A 13,285-nucleotide genomic window follows, 5' to 3' on the forward strand; every position below is an offset into this window, starting at 1 on the left:
CGTATCAGGATGCCTTGGGACCACCTCTACCCTAAACCAAGGTGTCATCAACCTGACAGCAACGTTTGGAGACTATGAGATGCTTACAGGTAACTCACTCTCCATCGGCGTCGGAGGTGTCGCTACAGTCCGATGAGCTTTGCTTCAATCCGCCCATTCTAACTGAGACATTACCAGGGCTATCAACCAGAAGGAAGACAAAACTATCACCGAGGACAGCAGCCCTGCCACCACGCTCCTCGAGTACGACCAAGAAAAGAATGGCTCTCAAAAGGAACAGCTTGCGAATGAAGGATACCAATATGATCTGGAAACTGTCAGAACTAGGAAAAAGACAGTGGAAGAATAACCTACCGAGATGAGTTGGAATAATGCTGGGCTTCAAAAGCCTTTTAGGTCTGCTGCCTTTACAGCCATCACCCTTGTTGTTATCCTTCTTTTATAGGTGTCTATCCCCTCAAGCGTTCCACAGTTTGGATTTGCCTGCCTCTGATATGGTTCTTTGCTGACCTATTCATGGTTGAGTTATATCCTGCTCGAGAAGCTAGATCAGGATTAGTTGACATTGGTAAAAATATCATGAGAGATATAATGAGAAAGTAGAAATATAAATAACAATGAATTGTAACCATTCAAAAATAAATGTAATAAAACAATAAATTAAAACGAACAAGTAATTTCATTAACAACGTATAGTGCATTATTAAAACTATCAAGACGTTAAATTTCAACCCATTCCCCAAAATACAAGATACCAATTGTACGTTTCTATAAACGTTTCAACACTTTTTCTTTTGTGATTCCTACAAGAACCATTTCGTAGAGTATACAGTCTTTCTCAACCGTCCATTCACGTGGACAAGCAATCACCAACCCCTCGATACCAAATCCCTCTCTGCCTTTGCATTGAATTCAGACAAGCTAAAAGGTATAGTTTTCGAAATACTGGGCCCCTTTTTCCCTCTAGTGTTTTGCAAAAGCGAATATGTGGAACAATGAACCGAATCGAATGGGATGATTGACGTCCAACAGTTGACGAGAAATCAAAATCAACTAACGTCCCGACGAGAAAGTTGGCAAAGCCCTCCAATCCTCAGATTAACAAGCTACTTACGAAGAGTTGAGATTCACAGACACCACCGCAGGCTTGCTTCCGGGCGGTGCACTCTCCTTGTTTGGAGATAATCCATAGTACGCTGTTCTGGAAAATGGATAGACTTGAGGTAATGCGGTTATGGGAGCCCTTTCAAACAACATCAGTCTTTGTAATGTACGACTGCCTCGTACTTAGGTTGTCGGCCAGCGGTATGCGTAGTATGCAGGTTGAGAGCCGGCCGGAGAACCTGGTACGAGTACATACGGTTGCCAACCTTCTGGATTTTTGCCTTTCCACTGACTTGCTAATTGTTCTGCTACACCTGGTGGCATTGGATATGGGTATGGCCAGCCGTTCCATCCGGCTGAAGCCAACGCTGGGGCTGTGTAGCTATTGTTTGTCCATAAACCACCCCACATCGCGGTGATAGCTTCTGCCTTCTTTTTGTTTGCCTCGTCCTCTTGCTTCTTTTTTTCTGCACTACTCTCTTCAAAAATAGGTTTTGCCAGCTTCTTGAGATGCTCAGCGCCTCTGACAGCGTCGGCTACATCAGCCAGTTTTGCCACCTGGTCGTGGACGGTGACTATAGCGCCAACAGGCATCTTGCCGAGGATAAGAAGAGCCTTGTAGTTGTAAGGCCACTCAAGTGCCAGCCGAGACTTGAGAACCTCCATGATAATCTTGCAATACTCCTCATTCTTCCCCCAGTCCTCATACCAAGCTAGACGCGAGTCATCCGGACCGACATCTGGAGCGGCATTGGTGTCGGACGTGGTCATGTCGCGGATGACGCCTTGGGGATTGTTGGTCATTGTGGATGGATAAGAGCTACCGGGGAATGCCCAGTAACCAGCAGGAGGGCCCCAAGGTGCCCACGGATACGCCATACTGAGATCGTTTTCAACAGGGACTTGGAATTTTTTACGTAGCTTGTTGCGAACTATTGTGAATAGTGTATGATATGCGTGCTAAAACAAATAAATATGTGGCGTGGCTGAACGGTGGTAAACGAGTTGTAAGAGGAAAAGATAAACCTGTGGGAATCCCTCGTCGGTATTTATATCTTTTTCAATCCCAATTGCCACCCAATTCCACACGCTGGCTGACTCAACCGGCTGGCACGGACCTGGTGAAAAATGCACCCAGTTGCATCACCGTTTATATCTAAAACACGTGGCGATGGCGTGCCTTTTCTGTGGCTTACAAGGGATCGACATACCATGATTATAGATCAAGCTTTGCCACGTGGCAAGCATCAGTTGGAAGGAAAAGATACAGGACATGTCACTGTTTGGAAAGTTGTAATTACAACAAAAATAAACAACGATTAACACTGTCCAGCTGTTCATTTTCTAATTTGCATTTGTATTTCCTTTGGTCAGTCTCTCAAACATGAAGCTGGTCGCTCCTGCTCCTAGCCCCATACTGGCGCCTCCAAGGACGAGGACGTAGAGCGGCGCTCGTCGGAGGAACATTGCTGGGGCCAGCAACGAGGTCAGGACAGCTCCGATGGTGGCATAGTCATTTCTTCGCACTTGTGCTCCGTCCGAGGCCTGCCTCGCACACTCAGCATGGTAACGCCACAAGAAATAAACGTACCAGCGTCTCCAACCGAGCTCTCACCTCAGCGTCGCTCTCTTTCAAGCCTCTGACATATCCCCAGCTGGCACCCGCCACTGACCCAGAGACGACACCTCCCATGGAGTTGACCATCAGTCCTCGTACAGAGAAAGGCCTACGGCGGAAGAAGAGGGTGGAGATGAGGTAGGCGGGAGGAACGATGGCTGAGAAGAATTCCGAGAAACCAAGGGCGGAGTGAAGGAGTAGTTGGGTACGTGGAGGGTAAGAGAAGAAGAGAGGTGCGGAAGGTGGTGGGGAGACGACTGGGTCGAGAGGTGGAATTGGCGTTTGGACTGACATTGGATGATTGTAATGAAAAGTGTTAACGTTGTGGCAATGGAAATATGAATGAGAGATAGTTTAAAAAGTGATGACGTATGTAGCACTCAAAATGGGCCAAATTACCCAATTTGTAGTTTACAGCTGGGTATTGTCGTTTCTATCCAATCCTTTTAGAGTGGCCTTTATGTTTAGGTGGTAAAAGATATTCAAGATATGTACAACCGCCATTATCTACGTATATCCCAAGCCCATGCATGGTATCTCTATGCTAGGTAGCCAAGAAGCAAAGGAAAAGTAGAGAATGCTAAATGTACCATTCGCAGCGTACGGCAAAATAGACATGACTGAGCAAAAAGAAACTCTCAACAAGAAATGAAAAAGACTGATAGAACATCGTGTTGTACTCCTCACCGTATCCACTATCACTCTCTTACGACACGATTTGTTGAATACACCGTGAACGCCTCCGACACCGAGACACGCCTAACCTATGATCCGCCGCCACGCATCTCGCCCTACCTCCATGCCCACCCATTTTTTCGCAATATCAATCCTCCCACTCTCAACAACTTCGGCCAACAACCCTCCAGGCATGACAACCCCTATTCCAACACCAGGCACACCAGCAGATGGCCCAGGTAGAGCTTCCCGGCCAGGTACTTGAGCGTTAAGAGTATCATATGCTTGACGAAGAGTATGCATTATAGCGGAAAATGAAGATGTGACGAGCGGGAAAGTAGGGAGGGCTGCGGCCAGAGAGATGAGGTGGAACACAGACAAGGCCAATAATGGTCTGTATAAGGGATAAGAACTTGGAGGATTTAGTGTGATTTCTCCAGATAGTGTCGACTCACTATGCCAACGTGCGACCGATTTCTGGCGAACAAATGTTTTGTATCACTCCAATAGCGGCATCTCGGCCTTGTTCCAATAGCTTGTCTCCTTCGGGTGAAGCAGCAAGTTCATCCCATATGCTATCATCCGCCATGTATACTGGAGAAACAGAATGCAACACTGCGTATGTGTAGTGAAGGGACAGAATACTAGATGTTTATGTTTGTAAATGAAAGGGTAATGCAAGAGAGCAACGTACGGATCATTACGAGCACCAAATTTGCTTCCCCAAGACTCCCACTGCGCACCAAAGTGACGCCAAGTATGCAAAAGGCGTTTCTCACGCGCTTCTATTGATGTTTTGTATTCCATGTCTCCAGATTTAGGAAACATACGAAAGTAAAACACTAATGTTTTGTTACCCACCAGACTGTACCTAATCAATGGACATACCTTCACCAAGCAACTCGGCAAATTCCAGCCAGGCCAACAATTTGGTATCTCGATCTCGAACCGCAGGATCTGTTGAAGGAAGCTCCGCCAGTCTGTCTCTCCAAGCCGAAGATATTCTATCTCTTGTCATGGGTTCAATATAATCTGGGACATGGCATCTTTCTTGTCAGATTTTTCCACGCTTATTGACATACAAATTATCCATGATGATGATATACAACCATTCTCTCCAATCGTCTTGAGTTCTTTTGGCATGCTGCATACCCATTGCCCTTGCCTGCGAGATTGCGAGTCCGGTATATATTGGATCGTTTGTCCAAGTCGCAAGTACTTGCAACGCTCTAATCTCTTCTCTTCCAAATTCTTTCCCTTCACTAATCAACCTTCCAACCTCTCGCCGTGCTTCGCCCTCAAGTCCCATCGTGCTCGTCCCTTGGCCATGGGCTGTTCTTTCCACCTCTTCAGCTCGACGACCGAGAAAATCAACGACCATCCCTGGGAGACCGAATCCATCTCGAAGCCCAACAAGCCACGGGGTGAGCGGCCATGCTCTCACTCTGTAGCTTTCCCATGTCGCATCAGCAACGGTCAGCACCCGGCGCGGAGCAACCTGTGCACGTAATTCTGCGATAGACTGCTGTAAGGCGGTCAGGGCTGACGGAACCCATGCCAGGGGTCGGAGAGTAGAGTCAATCGTCCGTTCCAGGGCACGAAGACGTTGATCAACAGGTGCCAGTGGCGGTGACGGCGGACGTTGGGACGAACCTGCAAAAGGTGGAGGGTGAATAATTTGGGGTGGCGGTGGTTGGTAAAATGCCGGGTTGGCAGAATTCATGGATGGAGGTGGCGGACTCCGCCTACCAGAGTAAATCGAACCGACCGCACCGGGCAACGATATGGGCTCGCGAGTCGTTGGGCGGAACGCATATTCTTGGCTTATGGGACGGGAGGTTATCGGGGGTGCCGGTTGAGGTCCTGAGGGATAGAACGATGCGGGTGAAGAGGGACGTCCAGGGTAGAATGGACGTGAAGACATGACAGAGATTGACTTTGGGCGTGAGCGAGGCTCAAAGATACATGGTTGGCCCGCCTGTCGACATCCTCTACATGGAGCAGAGCTTGGTCCGTCACATTTCATCCTGTGCTGTTTAGCACGTAATTTTAAAAAAAGTTCAAATACTCACTTTTGACGGCGACATCGGACACAGGCCATCATACTCCTGGGTGCCCGGCTATTCACATCTCTGGTAAAAACCACCGACTGACCAACATTTCCTGCTGTGCCCGAAACCTGACCAGAAACATTTCCGCCGGGCCCTACCTCATCCACGCCCTCCAACCTGGGCGATTCCGAGCCGTCCTCCGCCGACTGCCGAGTCGTTGCCCTCCAATGTTGCTTCCCACCAGTCTGTAGTAGCGGCAATGTCCTAGAAGGAGAACCACTCGGCTCATGTGTAGGTTCCGGTGAAGAGGTGCGCCTGCGTCGTTTGGCAGGCGACGGTTTCATGATTGGCGACGACGAACGTCTTGCGAGAAGATCTGTGATTAGTATAGGCATGACTGACAACGAAACCGACCGACCGTATCCCGCAATTATACCTAATATGTAAACGGGTGAGCTTTCCGCACAAATCTTCCTGTACTCTGAGTCGCTGGACCACGCCAGCCACGCGCCTAGTTTTGAAGTTTGATATGTCTTTACGCAAAAGAGCCTCTTGAAAGCTGCATTCCCCAGTGATTGTACACGCAGCGGTATTCGCCGTCTGCTATCGTTTGTATATGAGGTTGAGAAAAGAAAAGGAAAGAAAAGGAAAGAAAAGAATAAAAAGAAAACGAGACAATAAATCCAGTCATTAACCACCAACAGCGATCTGGACTAGCCCCTGGAACACCGTGCCTGGAGTACCGTTGTGTCTTTTTCCGACAACTCAGCTTGTCTCGGCTTGGGAATCTAGCGCGGAGATGCATGCATCTCCGCGCATGCTGCATAGCATGGCCATCTCTGTTGATTTGAGGTGTGCAGTGCCATGCATTACCACCCTGATCACTGCCATGCACACAACGACATGCTCTGCAAAGCCTCGAGTTACTTTTTCTGGTACGCTTAGCGCCAGATCGCCGTATCAAGGGTGGATTAGGGAACCGGGACACACCGTATGATATATCCGAAACACTTTGGCCAGCGATGGGACTGGAGTGCGACGACATACGGCATTCTGTTTTGGGTTCCCTGTAACCGTCGTATGTATACTGTGATCGCGGCTTCCCGACGCTGTCTGCCATTTAGCACTGTGTGGTTACAACTCCGTCTCGGATCACGGCTTGATTTGTTGGCCTCTTCTCTCGTCGTACATGCCTTCCAAGTCTATTCCGTCAGATAAGCACAGATATGTAGAAAGATACCAACCTAAAATACTTGAGGCTGATACAATGACTCGTCATCATGTACGCAACCAGTCGGAAAGTTTCGACATCATCACTTTAGAACCAAGTCCCACACAAGCCAAAGGCCGCGGCATGATCTTCCACGTCATCGCCCAAATCGGCTAGAACTTTTCATGCCTGATGGAATCTTCTCGACATGTATCGCAAAGACCGTTTGGAGGAATTTTCCGACGCACAACTCCGAGCCTTTTTTCTTTCTTTTTTGGTTATTGGAGAACTCTATGGCGAAAGGCGGAGGTCGCCGACGGAAGGTAAGAGAATGGCATGGGTTGATTTTGATGGCGAGGAGAGAGAAGCGCGTCGAGCAACGGGATGTATGGGTTGCCTGGACGTCTGCAAGCGCGGTGCTGATCCAAGCCATGAGGGAAGGTGGATGGTATTGGCCAAGAAGCGCGTCGAGTTGCGGCGTAGTAGCTGGTTTTGGCTCTTTCCTGGCCATGGCATGAGAGCAATGGGCTGGATGAATCAGTAAGTGAATTGCCGATTGGTTGCGCAATGTGAAATAACCAAGTCGAGATAAAAGTATTGCAAAAGACAAATACGTTTTATGGTTTGGCTGATCTAAAAGTTCAAAGCCAGACGCCAAGGTGGAGGTCGCTTGTCCGGTCTGAATCAACCAATGACCGGACGCGTAAATAAGATAAATTAAAAATATAAAATGGATAGATTGGATTCTTCTTTTGTATCTTTCTTTGATAGAGCAAGTATTCGCTAATGGTACGCTCCTACAAAATCAAACTGCCATATACATCTGTACTGCCTCTTCCTGCGACCTCCCGTATTTTTTCGAGCCACAGACGTCGACACTTTACAATTTCTCTAGTAGTGGGATTCTTATTCCTCATCTCGTTCTTTTCCTATTCCGATCCATCATCACTTGGATTTCAATGGCCTGGTATACTTCCATCTCTTGATTTTGACTACTTGAATGATTTGGCAGTCGAGAAAGACCTGAATTCGACGCACGAGGCATTCCAAAGAGTATGCCCTGGTGGACCAGGGCCGGTATACCTCCATCCCAAATTGACGCCAAGTCAAAAGAGACGATACAAATCTCTCAAAACCCGCAGCCGGGGCAGGTACATGTTTGTGACCAACACCCGTCAGATCGAGGCCCAATTGCCAGACTTGCTCAATACACTGATAGTTTTAACAAGGTATCTCTCGCCCCGACACCTTGCCATCTCTATATTGGAAGGACCTTCGAGCGACTGCACGCAGAAAGCAATTGAGGAGGTGCTTTTGCCTACGTTGAAGCAACTAGGCTTGAAGCAAGGGTTTATAAATATCGAGACAGGCGAACCCAATATTGACTGGTCCCAGCATAACCGCATCGAGAAGATTGCAGAGCTGCGCAATCGCGCTCTCGCGCCATTATGGCAAGGTGTTGGGAATCAACCATGGGGAAAGAGAATTGAGGCGATAGTGTTTTTCAACGATGTATACCTGAGAGCAGAAGATGTGTTGGAAGTAATATACCAGCATAAGTATAACAAAGCTGGAATAATGACAGCCATAGATTTGTGGAAAAAGAGGCCAGAATACTACTACGATGTATGGGTGGGAAGGACGGTGGGTGTTTGATGTAACTGGGCGTTGCTTACAGGCGGGTAGATTGATAACGGGGATCTCTTTTACCCAATCAACAATCCTTGGTGGTCGGCCTCATCCGATCTCTTCCAGACCTCTCCTTCTTCTTTGTCATCCTATACACAACTCTCTCCCTTTCAAATTTTTTCAGGATGGAACGCTCTTGTTGTCCTCGCGCCCAAACCCTTTCTGCCGCCGTACAACGTCAGATTCCGCAGAAGCGACAGGAGCAAAGGAGAATGTGCAGCAAGCGAATGTACGCTTATTGCCAGTGATTTCTGGAAGATTGGATTTGGAAAGATTGGAGTTGTGCCGAGTGTGCAGGTCAGTTGTCATTTTTTTTTGTCAGAAACACACGCTGACAGTACTCAGCTGGCGTATGAGAGAGATACAGCGCAAGATATAATTGAAGATGTGGGAAAGCAGAAAGAAGAGCTGGGCTGGAACGATGGTGTACCTCCTAATCATCTGGATACTTTAATAAGGTGGACAGACAAGTACGCTACAAATTTCTCGACAATCCGTTCTAGCACGTAATTGCTGATCTATGTACAGACCGCCAGAAAAAGTCAGATGTCATCCATGGCCAGAAGTAAACGGACTGGGCGCAAATGTCTGGGAAAAGACTGAATGGGTTGACCCCTGGGTATTGTAGATGTTGAGCGTAGACATGCATCATTATAATACACAAAATCAATGGCAAGTCTAGTTTCCTTCTTCACTTGCTTTGAGGCCAAGCTGGTTTGCCTTCTCAGCAAGTTCATCCACTACTCTCGCCTCGTCTCGCACAATCTCATCACCCTCTTCCATCTTAACTTCTTCACTTTTCCCTGCGCTCTCCTCATCGTCGCAACCTTCAGCCTTATAGAGGTAGCCTTCAATCCAACCAGAAACTTCTTCCTTGCCCTCACCAGCAAATATCGACTCAAGAAAAGCATCCCGCCCAGAAGCGTTTTTTTGCTAAGCTGGGTCAACGTCTCAACTGACAAGATTCGTATCGCAGCTCTCACTTTTAGCAATTGGATTCCTCCTCCCAGATCCTCAGGCACGTTTACAAGTGCCTTGACACACTCAACGTGGTTGTTCATGACTGCCCAATGTAAAGGAGGTGAACCAGCTTCATTAGTCGTAGATAACAGAGCTGTTGAGACAAGGGAGAATAGATATTCCAGAACCTCTGACGCTTGTTTGAGCCTTTTTATTATAATCCTAAAAATAACTCACCTAGATGGCCATTAGCACAGCACATATGCAAGACTGTGTTCCCTCTTTCATCTCTTGCCTCCTCCAAAGCCTCTTTGCCAAACTGTTCCACAAACTTCTTCACCTCGTCAATATCTCCAAACCTCGCAGAGTATACAACATCTTCAAGGTCTTCTTGCGTTGGTTTTTGGTTAGCCATTATGTATTTGGTTCGTTTCTATCATAAAATGTTGAGAATTATGTCAAAAGCAAAAAAGATGCAAAGGTGGAGGCGGAGGGCGCCGAAGCCATGATTATCGAAAAATGAGTGGTGGATAGGCGCAGAGCACAGTGCGAATAGGCATGCGAATGATGGACACGCCTAATTGTATAGCTCGCAGTATAATCCTAGAGAAACTTTTATTACCATTCTTATACTCTCTTTCATATTTATGCTCTAGATAAACAGAGTTAAATCCTTGACACCTTCTTATACTTTTTCTTATATGCTATACATATAAACAAGCTTAAACCCTTGGTACAACTCGCAAGTCACGTGATCAAGATCGCAAGCGAATTCTTTGTACGATAAATGAAGATCGGATGAATATAAAGGTGGTTTTTTGTGGTTTTTCTACTTCTTCTCTTTCTACAATTTAAAGAAATGACAAAGTGAGAGGCGGAAGAAACATCCCAGACATGGCGCCGGTAACAAACAAGCGGCAGGTTGGCTTACAGCAAGGTATTCTCTTGAACTTTCTCAAGAAAGAAACAACGACGACTTTCAATGCAGAGCTGAGAAAGGTTACGAATGTTGGGATGAAAAGCAAACATGTTGAGACTGCACTTTTTAATTCAAAGCTTTCTTCTTTGCCAGAAAAGTCTACAATGGCAAAGATGAGCTGCAATTGTGATGGAAAAGGCAAAGGCAAAGCTCCAAATGGGTCAATAAACGATCCTGTGGTCATCAGTGATGACGATGATATACAGCCTGTTTTATACTCATCTAGTCCCAAGCGTCGAAAAATTGATACGGAGATAGTCGACCATACGCCTTCTCAGCTTTTGAATAAGGCCACAACTACAGAATACCCATCACCATTCATCGGGTATCCAGATTACAAAGCTCCGCTCAATTGGCCTCAGGTCATCAATACTGCTTCCACCGATGATGCCCTGGATGAAGAGAAATACTCAGATGAGGACAATATGAGAACTCAAGACCCGGAGGAAGATGAAATAGAAGATGATTCAGGGGTAGAAATGGATGAACTGTCATTCTTGCCTTTACAACGTCCTACACCGGTTAGGGATGAATATCAAAGAAAAAGTTCATTAAACGAGTCAGGTTGGGAGGAACCAGAGGATGAGGGTATGGGCATGGAAAATGAAGATTATGATGAAAGACCGTCTAGTCTTGTCAAGATACCACCAGTAAAACGTGAACATAACAGCGCCTCAGCACGAAGTGAAAAAGTCGAAGTGTGTTTTGTCTGTGGCATGCCATTGAAAGACAAGACCAGTGATGTAAGTACGCCAATCTGTCGCTTGAATTTTTATCTCATCGCAATCCAGATTATTCAACACCATATCAACCAATGCCTTGATACATCTACGGCCACTGCAAGTCTTTTTGGTGACTGTTCTTCCGAAATGAAGTACAAAGCAGCCCGCTCTATTCCTTACTATAGGTTCTCTACTCCTCCTTCGCCTCCATCAATTAGCGAATCCTCGGCCAGAGGCCCAGATGCCTTTTCTCTACTCATGTCTGGTCACAAAGAGAGAAAGCAATGGAAAGATGCGGAAGACGATTTGAGAAAAGATGGTAAACGAACTACTGGAAGAAGGAAAGCACCTTTCTACAAAGTTATGACAGGGATGCCGGTCGCTGTTGATGCTTTCAGATATGGAAAGATACCTGGAGTAACTGCTTACCTTTTGACGTGAGTCATCCATCAAACAAAACAATCAAATTGACAACTTTGTAGACATGCACATTCGGACCATTATACAAACCTATCTAAAAGCTGGAATAACGGCCGAATCTACTGTTCTCAGACGACAGCAAACCTCATTATCCACAAGTTGGAGGTAAATCCGAAATGGGTTGTTAGTGCACGTTTATCGCTGAAGGCTAAAGAAACACTCACGTTCAAATGATTAGCATGGCCTGCCAAATGATGTAGCGTTTGAGATGCCTCATACTGGTGGGGTAATGGTAACGCCAATTGAGGCCAATCACTGTATGCCAATCATTTTTCTCATATCTGCGGTATGACTAATCTTTTCAGGCCCGGGATCTTCAATTTTCCTTTTTGAAGGTCCTCAGACGGTCAATGCAGGTGATTCTGGTTTTGCTAGTCCATACGTCGGAAGCAAAAAGATTTTTCGTTACCTGCATTGTGGTGATTTTCGAGCGTAAGTATGGTCGTTGAATCGATGCTCGACTACTATCATCTGTTGGCTGATACCATGCAGAAATCCCAAGATGATTCTTCACCCGGCGATTGCTCGGGCCCCAATTGATACCTGCTATCTAGACACAACTTATCTCAATCCCAAGTATTGTTTTCCTCCTCAGCCATTAGTGATAAACGCCTGCGCATCCTTGGCTAGACGCATGACCATTGGGATAGCACCTGATGCACCCAGCCTGGCGGAAGTACAGAGTGGCCTGGCCTCGGGATTGAATAAGGCGGATAAGGTGAAGGCTAAGAATGAAGATGGGAGTGAACTAGAAATCAAGACAGAAACCAGAGAAGACAAAGGGAAATATGTGATGTCCGAATGGCTTGTCAAGAAAGAGGAGGGAATGAAAACAGAGATTGACAAAAAGTTGAACGAAGCAGAAAAGAAAAAAAGTAGGACTTTAGTTGTAATTGGCACTTACTCCATCGGCAAGGAACGGATCGTTAAGGCTGTTGCCAGAGCTCTGAACACGAAGATTTACTGTGATCAACGAAAAAGAGGGATATTGCTTTGTCAAACTGATCCAGAACTACACCAAATGCTCTCATCCGATCCTTTTGAGTCTCAAGTTCATCTGTTGCCATTGGGCAATATACAGCTGGAAAAGCTACATCCTTATTTGACAAGTCTACATCCGCACTTTGACCGGGTTCTCGCTTTCAGGCCTACCGGATGGAGCTATAGTCCGCCGGCAGGGGCAGATATGATGCCAGATGTCAATACTGTCATCAGGAGAGATCAAGCAAGAAAGTTTACTGATGCTGATCTCAAGACCATGAGAGGCAGTTGTCCGCAATTCATGCTCTACGGTCTGCTTCTCAACTTGTCTGCAGAAGAGAATGTTCGCTAACAGCTATATAGGTATCCCATATTCTGAGCATTCCAGTTTTTTTGAACTGACCTGCTTTGCTCTATCTTTACCTGGCTCAGATGTAAAGTTGATTGCAACTGTCAATGTTGGAAACGAAAAGAGGTTGGTTAGCATCAATGGAATTGGCCAAAATATTCTGACAAACTTATGGGATAGCCGAGGAAAGATGAAGAGATGGTTTGAGAAATGGCTTGTCGAAAAGGCTAAAAGGAAAGAGAAAGGCTTATCAGCTGTGATAGAATTTCGAGACGAGACTTATGTGGGTGGCTTTTACTGAACAAAAGTATCATTAGTTGATGCCCGAGTAGTGGTAACTACATCTAGCTTGTTGAATCCTGTATCATCTACTATGTTGTTATGATTTTGCCCTATACATGCTTGTATATTGCCTATTCTTGCGCAACTTCTATAGACTAAATATTTTGTAGCATCAAGAACATTGG

The 13,285-nt window shown here is 46.2% G+C and overlaps 7 protein-coding genes across 7 annotated transcripts; 2 read left to right on the forward strand and 5 right to left on the reverse strand.

The window, feature by feature from the left end:
• Positions 1-4: 4 nt before the first annotated feature.
• Positions 5-566, reverse strand: L203_105186 (uncharacterized protein; the record flags this gene model as incomplete). Its single annotated transcript, XM_066214559.1, has 5 exons — positions 5-31; positions 88-122; positions 175-307; positions 355-379; positions 511-566. The coding sequence occupies 5 exons, from the start codon at positions 564-566 to the stop codon at positions 5-7; spliced, it is 276 nt and encodes a 91-aa protein (XP_066070656.1).
• Positions 567-1,049: 483 nt separating this feature from the next.
• Positions 1,050-1,983, reverse strand: L203_105187 (uncharacterized protein; the record flags this gene model as incomplete). Its single annotated transcript, XM_066214560.1, has 3 exons — positions 1,050-1,053; positions 1,115-1,243; positions 1,361-1,983. 3 exons carry the CDS (start codon positions 1,981-1,983, stop codon positions 1,050-1,052), a joined length of 756 nt encoding a protein of 251 aa, XP_066070657.1.
• A 465-nt stretch (positions 1,984-2,448) lies between these two features.
• On the reverse strand, positions 2,449-3,016 carry L203_105188 (uncharacterized protein; the record flags this gene model as incomplete). Its single annotated transcript, XM_066214561.1, has 2 exons — positions 2,449-2,649; positions 2,696-3,016. The coding sequence occupies 2 exons, from the start codon at positions 3,014-3,016 to the stop codon at positions 2,449-2,451; spliced, it is 522 nt and encodes a 173-aa protein (XP_066070658.1).
• Positions 3,017-3,481: 465 nt separating this feature from the next.
• Positions 3,482-7,169, reverse strand: L203_105189 (uncharacterized protein; the record flags this gene model as incomplete). Its single annotated transcript, XM_066214562.1, has 11 exons — positions 3,482-3,809; positions 3,853-4,041; positions 4,092-4,239; positions 4,286-4,401; positions 4,480-5,424; positions 5,470-5,811; positions 5,867-5,959; positions 6,439-6,557; positions 6,638-6,650; positions 6,693-6,707; positions 6,907-7,169. The coding sequence occupies 11 exons, from the start codon at positions 7,167-7,169 to the stop codon at positions 3,482-3,484; spliced, it is 2,571 nt and encodes an 856-aa protein (XP_066070659.1).
• A 275-nt stretch (positions 7,170-7,444) lies between these two features.
• On the forward strand, positions 7,445-8,975 carry L203_105190 (uncharacterized protein; the record flags this gene model as incomplete). The annotated part of the gene is made up of 4 exons (XM_066214563.1): positions 7,445-8,302; positions 8,345-8,644; positions 8,693-8,817; positions 8,876-8,975. The coding sequence occupies 4 exons, from the start codon at positions 7,445-7,447 to the stop codon at positions 8,973-8,975; spliced, it is 1,383 nt and encodes a 460-aa protein (XP_066070660.1).
• A 50-nt stretch (positions 8,976-9,025) lies between these two features.
• On the reverse strand, positions 9,026-9,722 carry L203_105191 (uncharacterized protein; the record flags this gene model as incomplete). The annotated part of the gene is made up of 3 exons (XM_066214564.1): positions 9,026-9,280; positions 9,331-9,497; positions 9,545-9,722. The coding sequence occupies 3 exons, from the start codon at positions 9,720-9,722 to the stop codon at positions 9,026-9,028; spliced, it is 600 nt and encodes a 199-aa protein (XP_066070661.1).
• Positions 9,723-10,201: 479 nt separating this feature from the next.
• On the forward strand, positions 10,202-13,156 carry L203_105192 (uncharacterized protein; the record flags this gene model as incomplete). Its single annotated transcript, XM_066214565.1, has 9 exons — positions 10,202-11,029; positions 11,078-11,445; positions 11,491-11,611; positions 11,667-11,745; positions 11,794-11,920; positions 11,981-12,780; positions 12,833-12,944; positions 12,999-13,101; positions 13,151-13,156. 9 exons carry the CDS (start codon positions 10,202-10,204, stop codon positions 13,154-13,156), a joined length of 2,544 nt encoding a protein of 847 aa, XP_066070662.1.
• Positions 13,157-13,285: the final 129 nt, after the last annotated feature.

This window comes from Cryptococcus depauperatus, chromosome 6 (genome assembly GCF_001720195.1).
Source record: "Cryptococcus depauperatus CBS 7841 chromosome 6, complete sequence".
NCBI classification, from domain to species: domain Eukaryota; kingdom Fungi; phylum Basidiomycota; class Tremellomycetes; order Tremellales; family Cryptococcaceae; genus Cryptococcus; species Cryptococcus depauperatus.